The sequence below is a fragment of the Dermacentor andersoni genome, chromosome 5 (genome assembly GCF_023375885.2).
Source record: "Dermacentor andersoni chromosome 5, qqDerAnde1_hic_scaffold, whole genome shotgun sequence".
Lineage (NCBI taxonomy): Eukaryota > Metazoa > Arthropoda > Arachnida > Ixodida > Ixodidae > Dermacentor > Dermacentor andersoni.
This window is the reverse complement of record NC_092818.1, coordinates 12,385,284-12,407,961: the sequence shown is the minus strand read 5'-3', so window position 1 is coordinate 12,407,961 and position 22,678 is coordinate 12,385,284. Positions and strand designations below refer to the sequence as shown.

The 22,678-nt window shown below is 50.0% G+C and overlaps 1 protein-coding gene across 1 annotated transcript in view; it reads right to left on the bottom strand.

Annotated features, from left to right (window-relative positions):
• The window catches only part of LOC126530124 (alpha-mannosidase 2C1-like), a 241,787-nt gene that overhangs the window by 26,069 nt on the left and 193,040 nt on the right, over nucleotides 1–22,678 (bottom strand). The window contains exon 16 of the mRNA XM_050177562.2: nucleotides 10,692–10,834. Within this exon, the coding sequence (XP_050033519.1) occupies nucleotides 10,692–10,834 (143 nt within the window). The remainder of the gene's footprint in view (nucleotides 1–10,691; nucleotides 10,835–22,678) is intronic.

Below are 22,678 nucleotides of genomic sequence, written 5' to 3'. Positions count from 1 at the left end.
TTATATCCACTGCCCCAAATCAATGATGCGTTAGATTCATTACAAGGCGCGGAATATTTCTCCAGCCTTGATCTACGCTCCTGATACTGGCAGATACCCATGAACGAAGCAGACAAGGAGAAAACCGTCTTTGCCACACCCGATGGACTTTATGAATTTAATGTAATGCCGTTCGGCCTGTGTAATGCTCCCACCACATTTGAGCAGATGATTGACACCGTACTACGGGACCTAAAGTGGAAGACTTGCTTATGCTACCTTGACGACATCATCATATTTTCGTCGACCTTCCATCAGCACTTGCAGCACCTCGACGAAGTCCTGACATGCCTCTCAGCTGCTGGCCTTCAGCTGAATACAAAGAAGTGCCACTTCGCCAGCAAAACCATTAAAGTGCTTGGACACCTTGTCAGCAAGGAGGGCCTTCGACCCGACCCGGACAAGATTACCGCTGTCCTCCGCTTCTCCAGGCCTCAACGCACCAAAGACTTGCGTAGCTTCCTTGGCCTAGCTTCATATTTTCGGCGCTTCATACGTAACTTTGCCACCATTGCGGCACCGCTCCATCAACTCCTTCCTTCTGGAGCTCCCTACGTATGGTTGGACGAATGCCAAATTGCTTTTGACGCCCACAAGCGTGCCCTCACGTCCGAACCTGTGCTTTGTCATTTCGACAACACCGTACTCACTCTTCTACATACTGACACCAGCGGACACGGTATCGGCGCTGTTCTTCTGCAACGTCAGCAAAATTCTGAAGAACGTGTGGTTGCATACACAAGTTGCATGCTAACAGCTGCAGAGAAAAATTACATGATTACCGAGCAAGAGTGTCTCGCCGTTGTTTGGTCCGTCCAAAAATTTCGGCCTTATCTGCACGGCCGCCACTTTACGGTCGTTACTGATCACCACGCCTTGTGCTGGTTGGCGATGCTAATGAATTTAACGGGACGTCTCGGCCGTTGGATACTCCGTTTACAAGAATACGACTTCGATGTCACCTACAAGTCTGGAAAGAAACACCAGGCTGCCGATGCTCTCTCTTGTTGTCCCTTACCACCATCTTCAAATGCTGCTTGCTTACCACCTTCCGTGAGGAAACCGCAGGGCACGTCGCCTGCATTCCCTTCGCTTGCAGCTCTCGACCGGCTCCCATCCAGCCATTCTCATACGTTTGCCTCTAGCCAACATAATGACTCCTACTGCCACTCCGTTATGGAACGTATTCGCGGATCATCTCGCACACCTAACGCTCGGCTCCGTCGGCAGTTGAAGAACTTCAAGATCGAAAATTCGATATTATACCGGTACGATATTATACCCGAAGGTCATCGTTGGGTTCCTGTCGTTCCCCGATCACTTCGGGCCCAGATATTGGAGACCTTTCACGACGATCCCACAGCCGGTCACTTTGGTTTCCATAAAACCTACGAGCGAATTCGCAACCGCTTCTCTTGGCCTGGACTTGCAAACAGCATAGCGAAATACGTGGCTTCCTGTTCGCTCTGCCAACACCGCAAACGACTGACCTCACCTCCAGCTGGACTGCTCCAACCTGTCCCATGTCCTGAAGCTCCTTTCGCAGTCATTGGTATGGACCTCTATGGACCGCTACCCTTAACCACTGGCAGTAAACGATGGATTGTCACAGCTGTAGACCACTTGACACGGTACGCTGAAACAGCCGCACTATCCTTGGGATCCGCAGAGGAGGTTGCAGCCTTTTTCTTGGAAGCCATCTTTTTACGGCACGGAGCCCCACGTGTCCTTTTGAGTAACCGTGGCAGGACCTTTCTCTCTAAACTTCTCGACGATGTTCTCCATGAGTGCAATACCATCCATAAAACAACTTCCAGCTACCACCCTCAAACTAATGGTCTCACAGAGCGCTTTCATTGCATGCTGTCCGATGTACATCAACCCTGACCACACCAATTGGGATGTCATTCTACCATTCGTCACTTTCGCATACAACACGGCCGTCCAATGCACTACGGGATACTCGCCCTTTTTCCTCGTGTATGGTCGCCAACCGCTCACTATCCTCGACGCTTCTTTCTTTGGTGTCCCCGTGCCTTCGTCCACATCAGTGTGTGAGCAGTTCGTTTCGCACGTTGCCCGGTGTCGCCAACATGCCCGCCTCAACACCGACACCAGTCAACAAGACCGCAAAATTCGCTATGATGCATCTCACCGTGTCGTTTCCTTCCACCCTGGAGACGAAGTGTTACTGTGGACCCCAGTTGGCGCTCCTGGATTGTGCGAGAAATTTCAGTCCCGTTTTATCGGGCCCTACATTGTTTGGGAACAGACTTCGGCAGTTAACTATCGTGTCACTCCAGTTGTTCCGCTTTTGGACGGCCGCTGCTGCTCGACAATGATTGTGCATGTTTCGCGTTTAGAACCTTTCATACGGCGTTTCCCGCCATAACCAGCGGCCAGGTTGGCCGCTTCTATGCGCAGCGGAAATTGTGTGAGCATTATATGACCCCTTCATCTTCTTCATCTGTATATATTCATCATCATGGCCAGCGTCATCGTTTTCAGCGCGCGACCTGCGCAATAAACCGTTGAGGCTTAACAGCTGTCTCGCAGTATATATAAGAACATATGAAATTTGGGAAGCACAAAAGCTTCGCCGTCCGACTTTCCAGACTTTTTGCCATGACCACAGGTCCGAAACGGCATGATTTTAAGCTGAGAAAAGGTTTATTGGCGGCGCCTAATGCGAAGGCACAGCAACCGGGAAGGCACAGCGACCGCGCGTTGGCGATGCGGCTGTGCCGTGAGGCGCGTCTTCTTCTTCACAATCTCCCCCCGGACAAAAAGAGCCATCCTGGCGCCTTAAGAATCGGGAGGTAGAGGGTCGTGGTAGGGCTTGAGACGCGAGACGTGGACAATGTCACGTTCACGCTGGCGCAAGTCTTCAGGTGGTGACAGGGGCTCAATGAGAAAATTCACCGGGGATGTTTGCTCCAAGACTCGGTAAGGCCCTTCGAATTTTGGGACGAGTTTCGAGGAAAGCCCCGGCGTTTGGAAAGGGACCGACAACCACACAAGAACGCCTGGAGCGTAGGTGGTGTTTGGAAGCGTGTCAATGCGGTTTTCTTTCTGGCGCTGCTGTTGCTCTGCCGTAAAGGAGCACGCTAGCTGGCGGCATTCTGCGGCTTGTCGGGCGACGTCGGACACAGGTAGACACTCGGAGGCGTCAGGACGGTATGGAAGGAGCGTGTCGATGGTATGCGTAGGCTCGCGGCCATACAGGAGGAAGAAAGGTGAAAATCCCGTAGTGGCCTGGATCGCGGTGTTGTACGCGAACGTGATGAATGGAAGGATACGGTCCCAGTTACCATGATCAGATGCCACGTACATAGAGAGCATATCACCAAGTGTGCAGTTAAATCGCTCTGTGAGCCCGTTAGTCTGTGAATGGTATGCCGTGCTTGTCCGATGAATAATGTGGCATTCCGAAAGCAAACTTTCGACGACTTCGGAGAGGAAGGCACGACCTCGATCGCTGAGGAGTTCTCGAGGTGCGCCGTGTCGAAGCATGAAGCGATGTAGGACGAAAGAGGCTACATCCCGCGCTGTAGCACTTGGTAAAGCAGCAGTTTCGGTGTAGCGTGTCAAATGGTCAACAGCAACTACGATCCACCGATTGCCGTCTGGTGTCATAGGAAGCAGGTCGTATAGGTCGATGCCGACGCGATCGAAGGGTGTGGCAGGGCACGGGAGCAGCTGCAAGGCACCAGAGGGGCGTAAAGGCGGCGATTTGCGGCGTTGACAGTCAAGACAGCACCGAACAAACTTGTGTACAAAACTGTACATGCCGCGCCAGTAGCAGCAGTGGTGAATTCGTTTGTACGTCTTGAAGACGCCGGCGTGGCCACACTGCAGATCGTTGTGGAAAGCGGCACATATTTGAGACCTTAAGCTGCGGGGAACCACCAGAAGTCAGCGAGGACCTTCAGGAGTGTAATTGCATCGGTGCAGCAGCTGGTCACGAATGGCAAAATGAACTGCTTGGCGTCGGAGGGTTCGGGATACAGGGATGGTCGATGATCCAGAAAGATAGTCGAAAAGAGAAGCGATCCACGGGTCACGACATTGTGCGGTGGCAAAGGAGTCCATGTCGAGAGATGACACGGAATGTGCGGAAGTTGTTCCGCAGGCCAAGTCTGGAGGTAAAGGTGAACGAGACGAGGCGTCTGCGTCAGAGTGTGTGCGTCCGCTGCGGTATACGACGCGAATATCGTACTCCTGGATGCGTAGTGCCCAACGGGCTAGGCGGCCAGTGGGATCTTTCAAGTTGGCGAGCCAACAAAGCACATGGTGATCTGTGACCAAGTCGAATGGGCGCCCGTACAGATATGGTCGGAATTTGCCAAGTGCCCATACTAAAGCCGAGCACTCTTTTTCGGTCACGCTGTAATTGGCCTCAGGCTTCGTCAGTGTCAGGGTGTCTACCAAGTTGACATTTCCAAATTCCCTGAGTTTTCCAGGTTTTCCCTGAGTGCCATTGCAAATTTCCCTGAGTGATGCAGAACTATGTTTTATGTCAAGACGGACTGAAACCATACCGCCTGATGCTGTTACTCTCTAGTAAGCACATGAAAAAAATTAAAAAGCGGCTTAATCCAATTTGAATACTAAGGAGCAGTGTTTATGTTATTCAAAAACATAATAGAAGGCAGGGGTTAGTAAAATGCACAGCAAATAAAGTGTCTTCGAAAAAAATTGCAAATGGGGTCGGACATTATCAAATACGAATAAAAAGGAGATGCATATAGAAGCAAATATTTTCTAATATGAGCTATTTCTATCAACTGGTAGCAACCTCAGTGGGATGAGGCCCGAACTCGGTCACAATTGAGATTCTCTCTCAACAGCTCATAAGTAAACTTCAACGGTCCTAACATACTCTCAGCCCGCACACGACGCCCGAGTGTTGCGTTTCACTGCTTTAAAGAGTTTATTTTGGTTTGGGTGAGGGACACCTGCATCTCTGTGTAAGCCAAAACTTTATGTTTTGAGCTCAAGCTCCTTCAAAACGGCGGCAGCAAGCTTCTTTTCTCGTTTATTCCTCAATGCGTAGGTCACTTCTGTTCTTGTCCGCCTTCCGCCACTCGTTCGCCCCAAGGACCATTTGAAGCATCTTGATCAATTGCACAGTCCAGGACCGATTTTTCCAACTCCCTAGGGGCCGCGAAAACGTCCGAAAAATCGGCCAGTTGGGAAAAAATAAATGCGTGTCATTTACTGCCCTTAGGGGCTCAAACCGCCACAGGCACGTTCGAAAACGCTCTGAAGGCCTGTCGGTACACATATTAGGCATATCGGTGCTCGTACTCTGACAGGAAATACCGGGTGCCCGGGTGTATAATTAAGGAATACAAACTGTGTTCCGTGACAATAGCCCCTTCCCACGCTTGTTATGCTTCACTGCAATACTTTTCCGTAAGCTTTACCAAGTAACATTTCTGTACAGAGGCGAAGCTGACTTTCAGGAACCGGCATTATGCAGCGCACCGTGTTTTCTAAGTTTCTAAGCCAATCGCGAGGGCCACTAAGGTGGAGTCCGTGCCATTGCTGACAGCAGCTAATTCTTTCAATAAAAAAACTCGGCACCCAACGGCAAGAAGCTTCATAGCGAACGTCGAAGCAGCTAGGCCTAGCGTTGCCGCAGTGGTGGCAACGGGTGCCAGCGGATCTGCGTGCGAGAGAGCCGGTTCGAGGTGGCGAAGTAATCAAAACGGCAGCGGTGGTGCCTTCGATTATTGCCGTTTCGGACCTGCGGTCACGGCAAAGCGTCCGGAAAATCGGACGGCAAAGAGTTCTTGTGTCGGAAATTTCACACGTTCTGATACGTTGACTCTATGGGGTACGTGGCGGTGCCGCGAAGCCGTCCAAATTATCAGGAATCCGGAAAGTCGCTCGTTGACTGTACACTGGCAACGCCTCCTGCCGACGACAGGGCGTCAAAGACGATTCATTATGATTCCTGTCTGCTACTCGAGCCAGCATTACCGCAACTTTCGACCCTCTCAATAATATTGCCGCTAATTTTCCCTGATAGAGGCCCAAATTCCCTGAGTTTTCCCTGACTTTTTCCAGACTACTCAAAATCCCTGAGAATTCCCGGTTTTCCCGGTTGGTAGACACCCTGAGCGTGCGACTCGCATAGGCGACTACATATTCGGGGTAGCCCGGCTTTCGTTGGGCGAGGACTGCGCCGAGACCGACCCCGCTGGCATCTGTATGTACTTCAGTTGCAGCTGACGGGTCAAAATGGCGAAGAATAGGTGGGGAGATGAGAAGACGACGCAGCGTAGCAAAGGCGGAGTCACATGCAGGGGACCAGCAGGAGAGGGCGGCGTCACCGCGTAGAAGCTGAGTCAATGGAGCCATGATCAATGTGAAATTTTGAACAAAGCGCCGGAAATATGAGCATAGGCCCACGAAGCTTCAAAGTTCTTTGATGGTCTGAGGCTTCAGAAACTCAGTGACTGTTCGAAGTTTTGCAGGATCGGGTAGAACGCCATGCTTGGACACAACGTGGCCTAACATGGTAAGCTCTCGCGCGAAGCGGCACTTCTTGAGGTTGAGTTGAAGGCCAGCGTTCGTTAGACAGGTCAAAATTTGTCTGAGGCGGAGCAGGTGAGTAGAAAAATCAGGCAAGAAAACCACGACATTGTCGAGGTAACACAGACATATAGACCACTTGAGGCCACGCAGCGTGTTGTCCATGAGTCGTTCAAAGGTGGCAGGGGCGTTACAAAGCCTGGAAGGCATCACCTTAAATTCATATAAGCCGTCAGGTGTAATGAATGCGGTTTTCTGGTGATCGGCAGCAGCCATCGGGACCTGCCAGTACCCTGAACCCAAGTCAAGGGACGAGAAGAATTCTGCTCCCTGAAGACTGTCGAGGGCGTCGTCGATGCGCGGCAAAGGATAGACGTCTTTGCGCGTTACCTTATTTAGCCGACGGTAGTCGACGCAAAAGCGAATAGACCCGTCCTTCTTGCGAACGAGAACGACAGGAGATGCCCAGGGACTGTGTGAAGGTTGAATAACATCACGGCGCAGCATATCTTCGACTTGGGTGGTAATGACACGGCGCTCTTCGGCAGAAACGCGGTACGGTCGTTGACGTAACGGCTGATGTGAACCGGTGTCAATGTAGTGCTGCACTTCCGACGTGTGGCCCAGGCGAGGTTGTGAAACGTCGAATGAACTTCTAAATTGGTGCAGGAGGTCAAGAAGGTCGGCGCGTTCGGCAGGTGTGAGGGTATTGGCGGTGGCATTCGAGAACGCATCCCTGGACGTTTCCTCAAGCGCGGACATCGAAGACGGTTGGCCGGAGTCGATATCAAAAGAGTCTCCGGGGACGTCAACCAAAGACGAAGAGTCGAGGAGTTCCACGAAGCCAAGGCATTCACCAACGAGCAACGTAACAGGCGCACAGAGGGGATTGTAAAAGTATATATTTCTGCAGCCGCCAGCCATGTCAAGCATCGCGAAGGGTAGTGGGAGAGATTTACGGTTCATGAAGACGTCGGACGGTGTGAAGAGGACCGTTGCATCAGCGATGGCATCGCAAGAGACACGTACGAGGGCGAAGGAGCCAGGTGAAATATCTGTGTCCTCGCGCACGGTAAGTTTAGAAGGGCGGTCGCAATCTTTGTCCAAGGGTGCGTCACAAGGGGAAAATTCAATTTCGGCGCGTGCGCAGTCGATCACGGCTTTATGACTGGATAAGAAGTCCCATCCGAGGATGACGTCATGTGAGCAGGTGGGAAGAACAATACACTCGACAATGTAAGCAATGCCATCAATAAGCACACGTACAGTACAGGCTGCGTGCGGAGTGATGTGCTGCGCGCTTGCCGTACGAAGCGACAGTCCAGAAAGCGGCGTGGTCACCTTGCGCAGTGAACGGCACAGTTTGGCGGCTATCACAGAAACGGCTGCACCGGTATCCACAAGAGCAAATGCAGGAACACCTTCTACACAAATTTCGACGACGTTAGCAGGAGAGGCGGGAGGACTTAGACAGTTCGAATGGGGCGCAGTTCTTGCCTCTTGAACTGCGAAGTTCAGTTTTCCTGGTCAGGTGGTGCAGGTCGCCGACGCATTGGGGAGAGCGAGCGTCGGCGAGGGGATGGCGAGCGACGCGAAGGAAATTCTGGGATGTCAGCACGAGCGTACGGTTGGGGGGAAGGAGCGGCGTATTGGCGAAATGGCTGGCTGCCGTACTGGAAGGGCCGCGAGGTGTCGCCGAACGTTTGAGGGCGACGGCGGCAATATCGGGCGACGTGTCCGGGAGTGCAGCAAGAATAACAGATAGGTCGATTGTCAGGTGTCCTCCAAGGATTAGCTCGCGGTGCGGTCCAAGATGCAGCATGGGCTTCCGGTGGCAGCGGTTGGGACTGGGTCGTGAAAGACGCCTATGGAGGCCTGCGTACTGCCTGCGCGTACGTGAGAGGCGCGGCCACAGGCAGGACTGGCTGCGCATAGGTGAGAGGCGTGGCAACAGGCTGCACTGCCAGCGCAGAGTTGAGATTCACGGCTGCAGGCGGCTGATGGTGTGCGGAAGGGACAACTTGGGCGACCCCTTCGGAAATGAGGGTGCAGAGCGTGTTTGGAATACGGGAGGTGGGCTCCTGAGTGAAGGGGACTAAAGAAAGTTGGCGGGCAACTTCCTCACGCACGAAGTCCTTGACCCGCTGAAGGAATGAGGATGGGTCGTACATGTTGTCAAGGCTCGCCAACAAGTCGTCGCTTCCCAGAGGACGCCGAGTCGAGGCGCGTTGCTTCCTTAACTCATCGTAACTTTGGCATAGGCTGACAACTTCAGACACAGTGCGCGGATTCCTGGCTAGGAGCATCTGGAATGCGCCGTCATCGATGCCTTTCAGTATATGGCGAATTCGCTCAGCTTCGAGCATTGCGGCGTTGACTCGTTTACAAAGGTCCACAACGTCTTCTATGTAGCTTGTGAACGTTTCTGCCGTCTGCTGTGCTCGGGCGCGCAAGCGTTGTTCGGCGCGCAGTTTGCGAACAGCGGATCGGCCGAACACTTCCGTAAAGGTTGTCTTGAAGAGTGACCATGTGGGTACGTCACTTTCGTGGTTGTGAAACCACAGTTTGGCAACACCAGCCAGATAAAAGATGACGTGGGTTAACTTGGCTGGATCATCCCACTTGTTGTGTGCGCTCACCCGTTCATATGACGCAAGCCAGTCTTCTACGTCTTCGTCATCTGCACCGCTGAAGATCTTGGGGTCCCGTTGTCGTGGAACGCCGGTGCAGGTGACGGACTGTGGCGTCGGTGTCGTTTGGGATGAGCTGTAGGTTATGGCGGGCGGTAGCGTTCTTGATCTGAGCTCCAGGGTTTCAAGCGACGGGGTTTGAGTCCCAAGGCCTCCACCAATTGAGAAAAGGTTTATTGGCGGCGCCTAATGCGAAGGCACAGTGACCGGGAACGGGGAGGCAGCCTGAAGCACTGTCCAAACGGACGCCAGCAATCAACAGCGCGAGCCGAGACGAGCCGCGCGTTGGCGATGCGGCTGTGCCGCGAGGCGCGTCTTCTTCTTCACAAAGCCATCACCACCGCCATTTTGATTATTGCTGCACCTCAAGCAGGCACTCTAGCTCACAGATCCACTGGCAGCCATAGCTATTTCGGCGTTCGCTACCAAGCTTCTTGCTGTTCGCTGTCGTGTTTTTCATTGAAACGATTCGCCGCTATTAGCAATGGCGCTGACTCTGCCTTTGTAATCCTTGCCAATGGTTTCGGAGTGCGTAAAGCATGGCGCGTTGCATAATGGCGATTCCTGAAAATCAACTTCGCCCCAATACAGTAATCTTACGCGGTGAAGCATACCAAAATTTCAAAGGGACAATTGTCACAGGACATAGTATGTTTCCTTTAATTATACACACGTGCACCCACCATCTCCTATCATAGTACAAGCACTGATACGCATAATAACTGACTGTAAATTGTAAATACATGCGAATAAATATTGTGGAACTTCCCACTCGTGTGTTAGCTCAGTGTACACACATGCGCCACTACAGGTAAGTCCTCCAGTCAATTAGCTTCTTTTAATTCGAACTTCTTTTAATACGAACAAATTTTCAGGCTCCTTTGAGTTCGAATTATCAAGATTCAACTGTACAAATAAAAGCTGCCATGATTAACAAATTATACCTAGAAAAAGGCAAAGAGTCAGCAGAAAACGGGGCACAACTTTATTCAGGAACAGCCAAGAGTATAGACAGGCAACCAGACTAATTAACTTGGGTAGAGCAATTAAGAGGTTAAGAAAATCAGATCATCTTCATTAAAACGACTTGTATAGTCCCTTAAACATACAGTTCAACAGTTTTATGCATGGTTTTCTCTGCTGTACCTTTCTTTTCACGCACTTGTTGTAAAAAACACATTTTGTTGAAAACATTTCTGCACTCATAAGACTCGGCAGCTACACAAAAGATGAACAAGCTAATGGACACTTTGAGAGTGAAACTTAACAAACTGACAGTGCCAGTAGAACACTACTGGCAGCAATTTCCTGGAAGCACCAAGATGATGTCCATATGACTGAGCAAGTCCAAAAGAATCATGTGACAATAGTGTCAGCTATAATGATGCATTATGTAAGTTATCATAAAGCAAGGCTCACCTGAAACCATGAGGCTGACTCCATCAGTGACTTCTGTGAACTCAGAACCCCTGAAAGCTTTGATTCAGCATTGCAGACGACCATTTTGAGAGGACAGCCCAACTCATACGCTTGCTGAATTACTCCAGCTTCCTGAAATGTTCCTGAAGTGTTAAAGGAAATGAGAAAAGGCATTTCACATATATATACAATTAGCCTTTTTAAAGACAAATCAAACAGCTAAATATGCAGAGATAAAAAAAGAAAAAGCGTCACACATCCAACCACATTAGAAGCTGACAAGAAAAAATAAAGCAGTCAATAGCAATACCTTAGCCAGAAACTTTTCATCAGATATGAAAATTTCAAGTGCAAACTAGCAAAGGTTCTTTTTCTAGTTTATAGTGAGATTTCAGTTATGGATGAAGCATTGCAGAGTACGTAGTGCTGTGAGACATTTCTTGGTCATGAAAACAGCTTCTTTGCTTGACATAGTGCATGACATAGCTAAGTTTACCTTAAGACAGGTAGACATTTAGAAACTGCCACTAATTTTAATTAGGTAGGTTCATGACAGGTGTCCCCTTTCCATAAAGGATCAACAGCGGTCGAGCAAGGGATGCCAAACTTGCTGCCCTGATGAAGACATCCTCTTGTGGAAACTTTGGCTCTAGCGACATTCCTTACATGCCCAGTGTCGATACCTTGCTTACCATCGTCCGGGGAACTTTTGCCTTGTTTGGATTTACCATGTAGGATAATTTACAATGCAGCGAATTTCATTTTAAGCCTTGAGAGGTCTATCACACATCTCCAGACTACCAATGCTCGAGCTTACTTCTGCCTCATGCATGTTAATCTCTTTGAGCTAGTTTAATTTCAGGGCTCCTTGGACCTCTGCGCTTGGCTTACTTATTTAGTGTCAATGGGAATTACACTGCATTAAAATGTGTTCCCTGGTTTGTACAAAAAAGTGGTTGAACAACTAAGTGCTGAGGTGACAAGCACGACCTCTATGATGCAGTTCATGCCAACTACAGCATCACCCCAAAAGCAAGGTTCGTGCCATGCAGCATTGTCACCTCAGAATCATGCATCTCAGCGGTCCAAACTCACATCACATGCACCATTAGTGAACACAGTTCACGAGTCGACACTGATAGGAGTGGTCATTTTCAAACCACAACCCAATTAAATGGTCAAGTAAAGTACACGAGTATGTACCAAGTTTTTCTTTGATTTTTTTCAGTTTTTATGTCATTAATGCCTGTTGTCATGGATAATATTAAAACAAAAAGCTCATTAGGCACCACTGAGGACCTGCTTGTTAAAAACTATGGCATTAGGCCATAACAGCACAACCTCAAAGGCAGTCCTTTTCCAGCATGGCATCTTGTACACTGGGTGGCCTGAAAGCTGGGCCTCAGGATTCAACAGGCCAGACTCGTGTAACCAGTTCAGCTGGAGATATATGGCACTCATCAGTTCTGTAAGAACTAACAGTCACCTGTCGTACACACATGACTCATTCGACCTGAAATGTCCCAGACCCCAACAGGGACCATCCCCATCAACTGGCCTCTAGTTGTCGACTCTGCGAATAAGGTTTCACCAAAGTACTTTTGTCGAAAAAAAATTTTGGTAACATAGGCACTCTGAAGTTTTCATAAAGAAGCGAAAGTTAGTAGCAGATAGATGCTTTTTTATCAAGTGTGGTACAATGACAAATCTGATTTTAATATGTTCTACTGGCATAGTTTTTTCATGTGAAATCATAGGTGAGCACATTTATAAATTTTTCCGTGCTTAATTGGCTCAGTAAAAAAGCAAAATATTGTGAGTTTTCAGAAATTTTTTGCATCAGCACAGTTAACATTTCAGCTCCAATTTTAACATTTCAGCTCCACCAGGGGGCCGAGTGGAGCGGACGCGCTTCGCATGGGCTGCTGCTTTTATCGCGAGTTATTGCGGTTAACCTTAACCAAACTTCACGATTTTGTGTCATTGAACTCGACAAGGCAATCGGCATCGAAAGTCGCCAGAATTACCGCGGTGAGTGGATGTGTTTACCTTGACACACCGAGCAACGAGCACCTCGACATATTCGAACACCGTTCTCCGAACGCCGCACGCGCCCCAGGAGCAGGCCCGCGTGTCCTCGCGAGCACCGAGAATGGCAGGGGAAACGAACGGCAGTGCTCATGAAATGGACATAGAGAACAATAGCCAAGACTATACAGCGGTCCAGAGCAACATGGAATTCGATGAGAACAGCGGCAAGACGCTGAGTCAAGCTGGCCCATGGTTCCAAGTAATCAAGGCAAGAAAAAACAAGAAGGCGCCGAACGAGGACCGCATACAAGAGGGAGGAAAGCAGGGAAACCCCCAGAACCAGCAAGGAGGACTGAACGCGAGGAGCAACCCGAGAGTGGAAGCAAGCATGCAAGCCAACAGCAACCATTAACGGCAGCAAGATCAGGGAAGCCGAACCAACGGCAAGCCACCGCCGCAACGCGTGACGCCGCCGCTGCCAGAGAATTATTACAAGGTGGTATACCAACCAAGAACCGGCATGAAACTGTCCAGCTGGCCGGACGAGAAGATCACCGAAGGACTTGCAAGGGCAAGTGGTTCCCCTTTCAAAGAGTTTTGCGCGAACGTAGCCATCCAAACACAGTGGAAGCAGAACCTAATAATTGCCAGCACCGCAGACGAGGACTACGCACTGAAGCTCAGTTCCATCAGCAGCATCGAACTTGGGGCGGCCACATACGAGATGACGTCGTACATCAAACTGCTCCCAGGAACAGTACATGGAGTCGTGCACGGTATCACTGCGTGTACGACAGAGAAACGACTTGCGGAACTACTGGCAGCCAACAACTGTGGCATCCTGCATGCGAGGATGCTCGGCAAATCCACCTCAACAGTTATCACCTTCAAAGGTCCGCACATCCCTTTCTATGTGAAAGTAGCCGGCTCATACACACGTTGCCGCCCGTACCGCAGATTGGTACAATATTGCAAGGCCTGTGGAGAAATCGGCCACCGGCAGGACGTATGCCCCAACCCAGACAAACATATCTGCAACCGGTGCGGGGTGAAGAACCCACAAGCAGATCATGATTGCCAGTTGCAGTGCAAACTATGTGGACTGCCTCACGAGACGGCAAGCAAGGAGTGCGAGAAAAGGCTCAAGCCAAGACCCCCACCCCTGTACGTGAGGGAGAGAAGTAAATCAAGAGGCCGACAACCACCTATAACAAGGGAGACAAGTTCAAGCTCCTCGCAATATGGAACAAGTAAGCCACAGCAAGAACAGCAGAAGATCAGCTGGGCGGAAGTGATAGCCAGTTCCAAGTCGACAACCAACCCATTTTGCTCACTGCCGACACAAGAGCGAAATTCGAGATACAAGGAAACCATCTCCTCCCTCAGAAGGCAAAACGCCGACCTGATGAAGCGAATGAAGTGCTCATGAAGCGTCTAGAAGAGCAAGAAGAACATCAGGAGGAACGAAACAGAAGAGCTCAGGCCAGGGAACAAGCCCTGGAAAGGAAGCTTCAACATCTCATTGACCAATTGCAAAAACAGCAGAAACCGACCACAACACCAACGCCGCCGAGGGAACATACTCCCCCGATAGAGGACCTAGAATCGGGAATAGAGTACAAGATGAACAAGGCCCGAACCGAAGACAAGGCCGAACTGGCTCAGGCCGTCGACACCATAAGCAAATCTGTGGCAGCCACCGTCCAAGCAGCCGTACAAACGCTCCGCCAGGAGATCCCCCAGATGGGCAACGAGCTCAGCCAACACATCTCCATTCTAGAAAGGGAAAAAGAGCAGGCAAAAAGCCAAAATACCCCATCAGAGAAGCCCAGATGAACGAGACTCTGGGAAGCCAAGATAGCGAATAAGATAGCAAAGAAGAAAGAAGCGACCAAAACCCTCAAAATTTGGCAGTGGAATTGCAGAGGAATAACTCAGAAACGGCAAAATTTACTTCACCTATGCACCCTACACCAACCTGACGTCATCGCGTTACAGGAAACAGAATCAAATAATATTACGATCCGCGGCTACAAAACGCACATTGCCCAAGGAAGGACCCGGACCGCCGTCCTCATCAAGAAGCACTACACGACGCAGCAGCACCAAATCAACCACTGAATCGAACACACTCTGATTGAGCTGGTTCCTCCCAAGAAAACCCTGCAGAGCCTCTACATCCTGAATGTATACAGTCCTCCGCACGACACAATAAAGGACTTGGACAAGTTCCTGAGAGAAGTGAAGAAAGTCACCAACGGTCAAAAACTTCTCGTGGTGGGCGACTTTAACGCTCCACACGTGGCTTGGGGCTACCGATCAACCAACAAGAAGGGTATGGGCATGCACAACGCGGCACAACACCACCAGCTGACGTTGTGGACCGATCCTTTAATACCAACTAGAATCGGCAACAGTGTCTCCAGAGACACCAGCCCAGACCTGACCTTCTCCACTGGCTTAAGGCAAGTCGAGTGGTCGAGACTGGACGAGACTCTGGGCAGCGACCATCATATCATCCAGACCGAAATCATGCACCACAAAACCCCCGTGATATTAGGTCAGGCCAAAATTACAGACTGGCCTGCTTTCCGAAAAGATGAACACCCCAGAAGCCTAGAGGACATCGAGGAGTGGACCAAGAACGTGATGGACTTGGTTACCAAGTACTCAAAGACCATCCAACTCACTACAGACAATCCCGAAGTCGACCCACACCTACTTCACCTCTGGGAGGCCAGGCGAGGACTTTTGAAGAGATGGAAGATGCAGAAGAGAAACCGCAAACTCAAGATCTGCATTGCCGCAGTCTCGCGGCAGGCGGAGGAGTATGCTGAAAAACTCGGACGTCAGAACTGGAATCAAGTGTGCGACCAGTTACAGGGAACCCTAAGCAAACGAAAGACCTGGGCCATTCTAAAGACCCTTCTGGCGAAGACGGAATCAAAAACTGTCACGGGGCAACACATACAAAGACTTATACACAACTTCCAGAGAACCGAAGAAGAAGCGCTCGAAGCCATCACCGGGAAGTACATCGGAGACGAGCAACAACGGAAGACGCAGCCAGTCATTCACCCGGAGTACGAGGGGGAACCCAATCCGGATTTAGACCAACCTTTCACCAAGTCGGAGATCGTGGCAGCCTTAAGAAACCTCACAAGAAACACGATGCCCGGCAAGGATAAAATTAACAACAAGACCCTCCGTAACCTGGACGACGGGGCGACGGAGAGTTTACTAAAGTATATCAATGAAAGCTGGGAGACCGGCAGTATACCGGCTTCCTGGAAGCACGCGGACGTAACGGTGACCCTGAAACCTGGCAAGCCCATCAACCTACAGAACCTGCGTCCAATCTCTCTCACGTCATGCACAAGAAAACTCTTCGAGCACATGGTCCACAATCGTCTCTCACCCTACCTGGAAGAAGGTGGGCACCTGCCGAAGACCATGTTCGGTTTCCGGTCTAACCTCTCCACCCAGGACATTCTACTTCAGCTTAAAGAAGAAGTCATCGACGGCCTCAGCACATTCCACAAGAGTGCCATCCTGGCACTCGACGTGAAGGGAGCCTTCGACAACGTCTCACACGAAGCAGTGCTAAACAGCCTACAACATACCAACTGCGGACGGCGGACATACAACTACGTCCGGGACTTCCTGACGGGTAGAACGGCGACCATAGGCCTGGGGAATCTCAGGACCGAGAAGTTCCAAATACCGCAGAAAGGAACCCCCCAGGGGTCGGTGATCTCCCCGATGCTGTTCAATATAGCGATGAGGGGATTGCCGAACCTCTTGGAGAACATCAGGAGTATCCGTCACGCAATGTATGCAGACGACCTGACCATGTGGACGTGCACAGGATCGGCGGGCGAACAACAAGACACCCTGCAGGAAGCCATCGACAGGACCGAGCATTATCTACACCGCTGCGGTCTTTCATGCGCGCCGGAAAAGTCGGAGCTCCTGATCCTCAAAAAGAGGACAAGAGGGCCGCCTCCGCAGGAGACACCTGACCCAACGTTGACGCTAAATGGAGTCAACATACCCAAGGTGGACACACTCTGTATTCTGGGCCTCACTCTCCAGAAGGACGGTGCCGGTCTCGCCGCCATTAAAGAACTGCAAGCGACAGTTACCCAAGTCGCGCACTTGGCGCGAAGAGTGACAAACAAAAAGCACGGCCTGAAAGAGCAGGACACAATCAGATTAATACAAGCCCTGATAATCAGCAGAGTCACTTACGGCACCCCGTACCTGGGTCTCAAGAACAGCGAGAGAGACAAATTGAACACCCTAATACGAAAGACCTACAAGCTGGCACTGGGGCTTCCACCGACGACGTCGACGGAGAAGCTACTCAGCCTGGGCATCCACAATACTTGGGAGGAACTAGTAGAGGCCCACAACACGAGCCAGATAGAGCGACTCAAGCTCACCAGCACGGGTAGGGACACGCTAATAAGACTGGGCTACCCAGTCGAAAATGAGTCCACAAAACAGCGGGTTCCTCTACCCCTGAGGGAGAAGATCACGGTGGCCAGCATCCCGAGAAACATGCACCCTCAATACCACAGAGAAAGGAGGCGAGCGAGAGTGAAAGCTCTACGTAAGGCCTACGAAGGACCAAAACAAGGAGAAGTCCGATACACCGACGCGGCAAAGTACAAGAACAGAGCGGCCCACGCTATCAGCGTGATCAACGGCCAAGGACAAGAGGTAGCAGCGGCCTCGGTAAGCACTCCAGACATTGACTGCGTGGAAGAAACGGCGATAGCCCTGGCGGTCACTACGGGCCAGCGAGAGGAAGACCTAATCACAATCAAATTATCACCGACTCACAAACAGCATGTAGGAATTACCAAAAGGGCCGCATTTCCAAACAAGCCCTGAGCATCCTCCAAAAATGAGACAATTTTCCAGAAGTGTACATTGTCTGGGCCCCGGGACACGAGTCCCTGGCGGGTAACATAGCGGCTAATGCCGCTGCCCGAGATCACATTTTCCGGGCTATCTTACCAGGTTCACGAGCACTGATAGACCAACAAGATAGCGTCCCGAAAAGATACGCCGATATCCTGAGCCACTACAGACTGGGTAGAAGGATCTATCCACCCCCGCATCCCCAGCTGACAAGAGAAGAGGCTGTGATATTCCGAAGACTACAGACCGGCACATTCCCGCACGGCACCCTGCTACACGCCATGTATCCTACGAGCTATACTCACAAATGCGCCTTCTGCTCTACGCCCAATACCCTCTACCCCATGGTATGGGAATGTCAACAAAACCCATCGACACCGCCCATCACCGGACCAACCGTCGAGCAGTGGGAGGCCCAGCTGACAAGCTCGAGCCCTGAAGACCAGCATCGCCTGGTGAGCAGGGCCAAGCTATCAGCTCAGGCCCATGGCATCCTGGACTAGGGACGCCGCCCACCTCGGACGATTTTACCGTCAGCTCATTTAAACTAATAAAGTTTATTCCTCCTCCTCCTCCTTCCCATTGCTATAGTATATGCTAAAAATGTTTGGCAACGAAATCAAGTGCTTTCCAGAAAATTACTCTCAAAGTTGCCAAAAAGTCACTTTTTAACAATGTTCAGACAAAAATTAAGCATGAAGGCCCTTCACATCAAATACATGAGATAGCTCATTATATGCACAAATCTTTCAGCTTGTGATCTAGTTTTAATTTGAGTAAAGTTTGTTTAAGGCGAGAAAAGAAACAAAGTCCACAACCAATCTCACCGGTAGGCACTCCCAAACAATGTCTTCAATGTAGAACACATAAGCAAATGCAAGCTTGCTGACACCGCAAAAATAACAAGGCCACTTGGGCCCCACCAGCTAGGCACAGATCGGCGTGTCATGCTGCAATTATTTGGGCAGTGCTTCGCATTATGTAGGTGTTAGCTAGAGTTCGGTCTGTCAATTTTTGTGTGACTTCTTATCGTATGTTTTACCGGTTATTAAGCTTTTTCTCGATTTCTTTTTCCAGAACGTATGAACGAGGCTCTACTGCACACATCATAAGTGGCATATGTTCAGCAGTTCACAACTTCTAATTTTGGGGGCTCGGGGCAGTCAGGAAGTCAAACACAGCATACATGTGCAATTTGCAGTGGCAGATACAGGGTGTCTACCAAGCTTACATTTCCAAATTCCCTGAGTTTTCCAGGTTTTTCCTGAGTGCCTTTGCGAAATTCCCCGAGTGACGCAGAACTATGTTCCATGTCAAGACGAGCTGAAACCATGTCGCCCGATGCTGTCACTCTCTAGTAAGCATATGAAAAACAAATAAAAAAGATGACTTAATCCAGTTCGAATACTAAGGAGTAGTATTTATGTTATTCAAAAAGAGAAGGGAGGGGCTAATAAAATGCACAGCAAATAAAATGTCTTCGAAAAAAATTGCAAATGGAGTCAGACATTCTCAAATACAAATAAAAAGGAAATGCATACAGAAGCAAATATTTTCAAATACGAGCTATTTCTATGAACTGATCGCAAGCTCAGTGGTATGAGGCCCGAACTTTGTCACAATTGAGATTCTCTCTCAACAGCTCATAAGTCAACCTCAACTGTCCTGACATACTCTCAGCCCGCATACGGCACCTCAGTATTGTCTTTCATTGCTTCAAAGAGTTTGTTTCAGTTTGGATGAGGGACACCTGCATCTCGGCATCAGCTAACACTTTGTCTTTTGAGCTCAAGCTCCTTCAAAATAGTGGCAACACGCTTCCTTTTCCTTTCATTCCTCCATGTCTAGGTCCTTGTTGTTCTTGTCCTCCTTCCACCACTCGTTCACCCCATGGACCATTTGAAGCATCTTCTTGGTCAGTTGCACTGCCCACGTCCTACTTTTCAAACTCCCTAAGGACTGCGAAAACGTCCAAAAAATCGGCCAGTTGTAAAAAATAAATGCATGTCATTTACTGTCCTTAAGGGCTCAAACCACCCCAGACACATTCGAAAATGCTCTGAGGACCTGTCGGTACACGTATTAGGCATATCAGTGCTCGTACTGTGGCAGGAGATACCGGGTGCACGCGTGTATAATTAAGGAATACATACTGTGTCCGGTGGCAATAGCCCCTTCCTACGCTTGTTAAGCTTCACTGCAACACTTGTGTATGCTTCCCCAAGTAACATTTCTGTACAGAGGCGAAGCTGACTCTCGGGAACCGGCATTATGCAACGCACCGTGCTTTCCAAGCTTCTAAGCCAATCACGAGGACCACAAAGGTGGAGTCGGTGGCATTGCTGACAGCACCGAATCCTTTCAATGGAAAACACGGCACCCAACGGCAAAAAGCTTAATCGCGAACATCGAAGCAGCTAGGTCTAGCGTTGCCACTGTGGTGGCTACGGGCGCCAGCGGGTCTGCATGCGAGAGCGCCGGTTCGAGGCAGCGAGGCATTCAAAACGGCAGCGGTGGTGGCTTTGATTAATGCCCTTTCGGACCTGCGGTCATGACAAAAAGTCCGGAAAATCGGACGGCGAAGGGTTCTTGCGCCGAAATTTCAGACGTTTTGATACATTGACTCTATGGGGTGCGCGGTGGTGCCGCGAAGCTGTGCAAATTATCAGGCATCCGGAAAGTCGATCGTTTACTGTACACTGGCAACTTCTCCAGCTGACAACTGTGGGGATGCGCGACTCTCAGGCGTCCCCTGATATGATGTTTTCCCGCATAGCTCCCATCTCCTGCAATCCCGCTTCGCCGCGTAGCCTGCGTGACGCCCGCGGCAGTCGGCCTGGTTGAGGCGCAGTACGAGAGATGGCGCGAGTGTTGCGCTGCTAACGCCGCCTCACGGCGGGGTTACTTGGGGGCGAGGGGAGAACACGCTGGGTCTTTGGCGGCGGGCCGGCGAGCGCCGTGGACGTGGCACGAGTGCGCCGATCCATACTTTTGCGAGACCGTCTCGCGTGGCCGCCTTCGAACGCGCCACCGTTCACGTGACCATACACGCGAACGACGAGGCGTTGGGATCCAGCATGGGGCGAACATATTCGCTCGTTATCCGGTCGCGGTGAGTCGGACTTCTAGATCTGTCGCGCGCCCATCGGCATGTTTTGTGGATAGCAACTCGGCTAGCAGGCATTGATCTATGAAAGGTGCAATAAATGCCCTTGTGATTGTTCGCACTACTGTGTTGTCATTCCTTTGTCCCAAGAGCGGGTGTGAGAACCCCACACAACAGGGCGTCAAAGACGATTCACTATGATTCCTGTCTGTTACTCAAGCCAGCATTACCGCGACTTTCGACCCTTTCAATAAAATTACAGGTAATTTTCCCTGATAGAGGCACAAATTCGCTGAGTTTTCCCTGAGTTTTTCCAGACTACTCAAAATCCCTGAGAACTCCTGGTTTTCCCGGTTGGTAGACACTCTGCAGATAGTGGCTAACCTAACCTCATTCTCTCCTACGCAGAGGCACAATAATCAGTCATTTCTTCTCTGCTGCTTGTCACCAAAACTAAAATGGTGTTTGACCAGGCCCACAAACACTAACAGCAGACTATAGCCTGAAAACTGGAAATTTCTCGGCACTTAGTCTTCTATGCCACAGTTGACATGGAGTGTTGATTCAGGTTCTTGCCTAACTCGTAGTTTGCTGATATGTAGCATTTACAAAACCATGAATTGGTGCTGTGCACAATATCTTTTGCCTGATAACAATCTGGTCTTGATGACAACATAGAAGCAGTTACGGTTTGCATTTATCGCAAAAATGTATTATCGTAAAAGGTAGTTGCAAGGGCATCAATGTTCAAACAGCATAAATGGGTACCTTACTGCCATTTATCACGCATAAAAAAGGATGCGCACAAATTTTATGCACAAAGAGTTCATAAGTAGAAGTAGAAGTTTATTTCATGTGTAATACAGGACATGAGGAGTGAGAGAAAATGTTTCTTTTGGGCAGCTTGACGAAGCCCTCACCCCATGTATCTTGGACATGGGTCAGCATTAGGTCAGACTTATTGAATGATACATCACATGGCAAACTGCATACAATTCATTGAAATGGAGAAACGTGCAAGCTTTGATCACATTGAAGAGAAGTACAAAAACAGTTACTGTAAATATCTGGTACACAAATTAAGAAAAGTTCAGGTTATCTCAGCATAAGAACTACAGTTGCCAACTGATTTTTCGGACTCCAAAAATTCGGACATGCTCAATTATTCGGTCTGCTTCGCGGCACTGCCATTCTCCCCATAGACCATAATGTATAACAACTGCCGAAAGTTCGGACACCTTGCAACCTCTCGTCTGATTTTTTGGACACTCCTTGAGCCAACTTGATCGACAGCACCATGCACCAACGTTACTAGACTAGCTTCAGTTGTAAAACTCTCCGCCCGCGCGCCTACAGCCGCTGTCACCACTTCTGTGTCAGCCGCCAGATGGCCGCACCGTTCCATCGAGCTCCACTGCAGATGCCTCGACGCAGCCTTGAGCTCGTGCAGACGGGCAGTTTGCACGTGTTTTACGCTCGCTGGCATTTTCCCTTGTCCGAATTAGTGATACCATGAGAAAGCGGTATCCACCTACAGCAATAAGATTTATCGGGCCAGTTGGTTCATACTGAAAGAAGGGTAAACTGCACGAAAGGAAGAAATGCATACAGCGAAGAGCAGAAGCTGCGTTTCTAAATGTCGTGTGTTTCTTCCTGTCGTCTTAACGTTTCGCACAGTTTAGATTCAGGCGCCTGAAGATCTGGCCAAAGTGCGTGATTGTAGGATGATCTTCATCCACACCGAAGCTTCTCACCACGCCAAAGAAGCGCTACAAAAAGAAAGATGAGGTCAGTCTTTGAAAACACAAGCCGCAAAAAAAAATAATAATCGTCGGCTCTTCCACTCGGTGAAGAAGTATTTCTCAATTATGAGGTTACACGCACAATCGGCTGCGACGAAGAGAACGACGTCACTGACGGT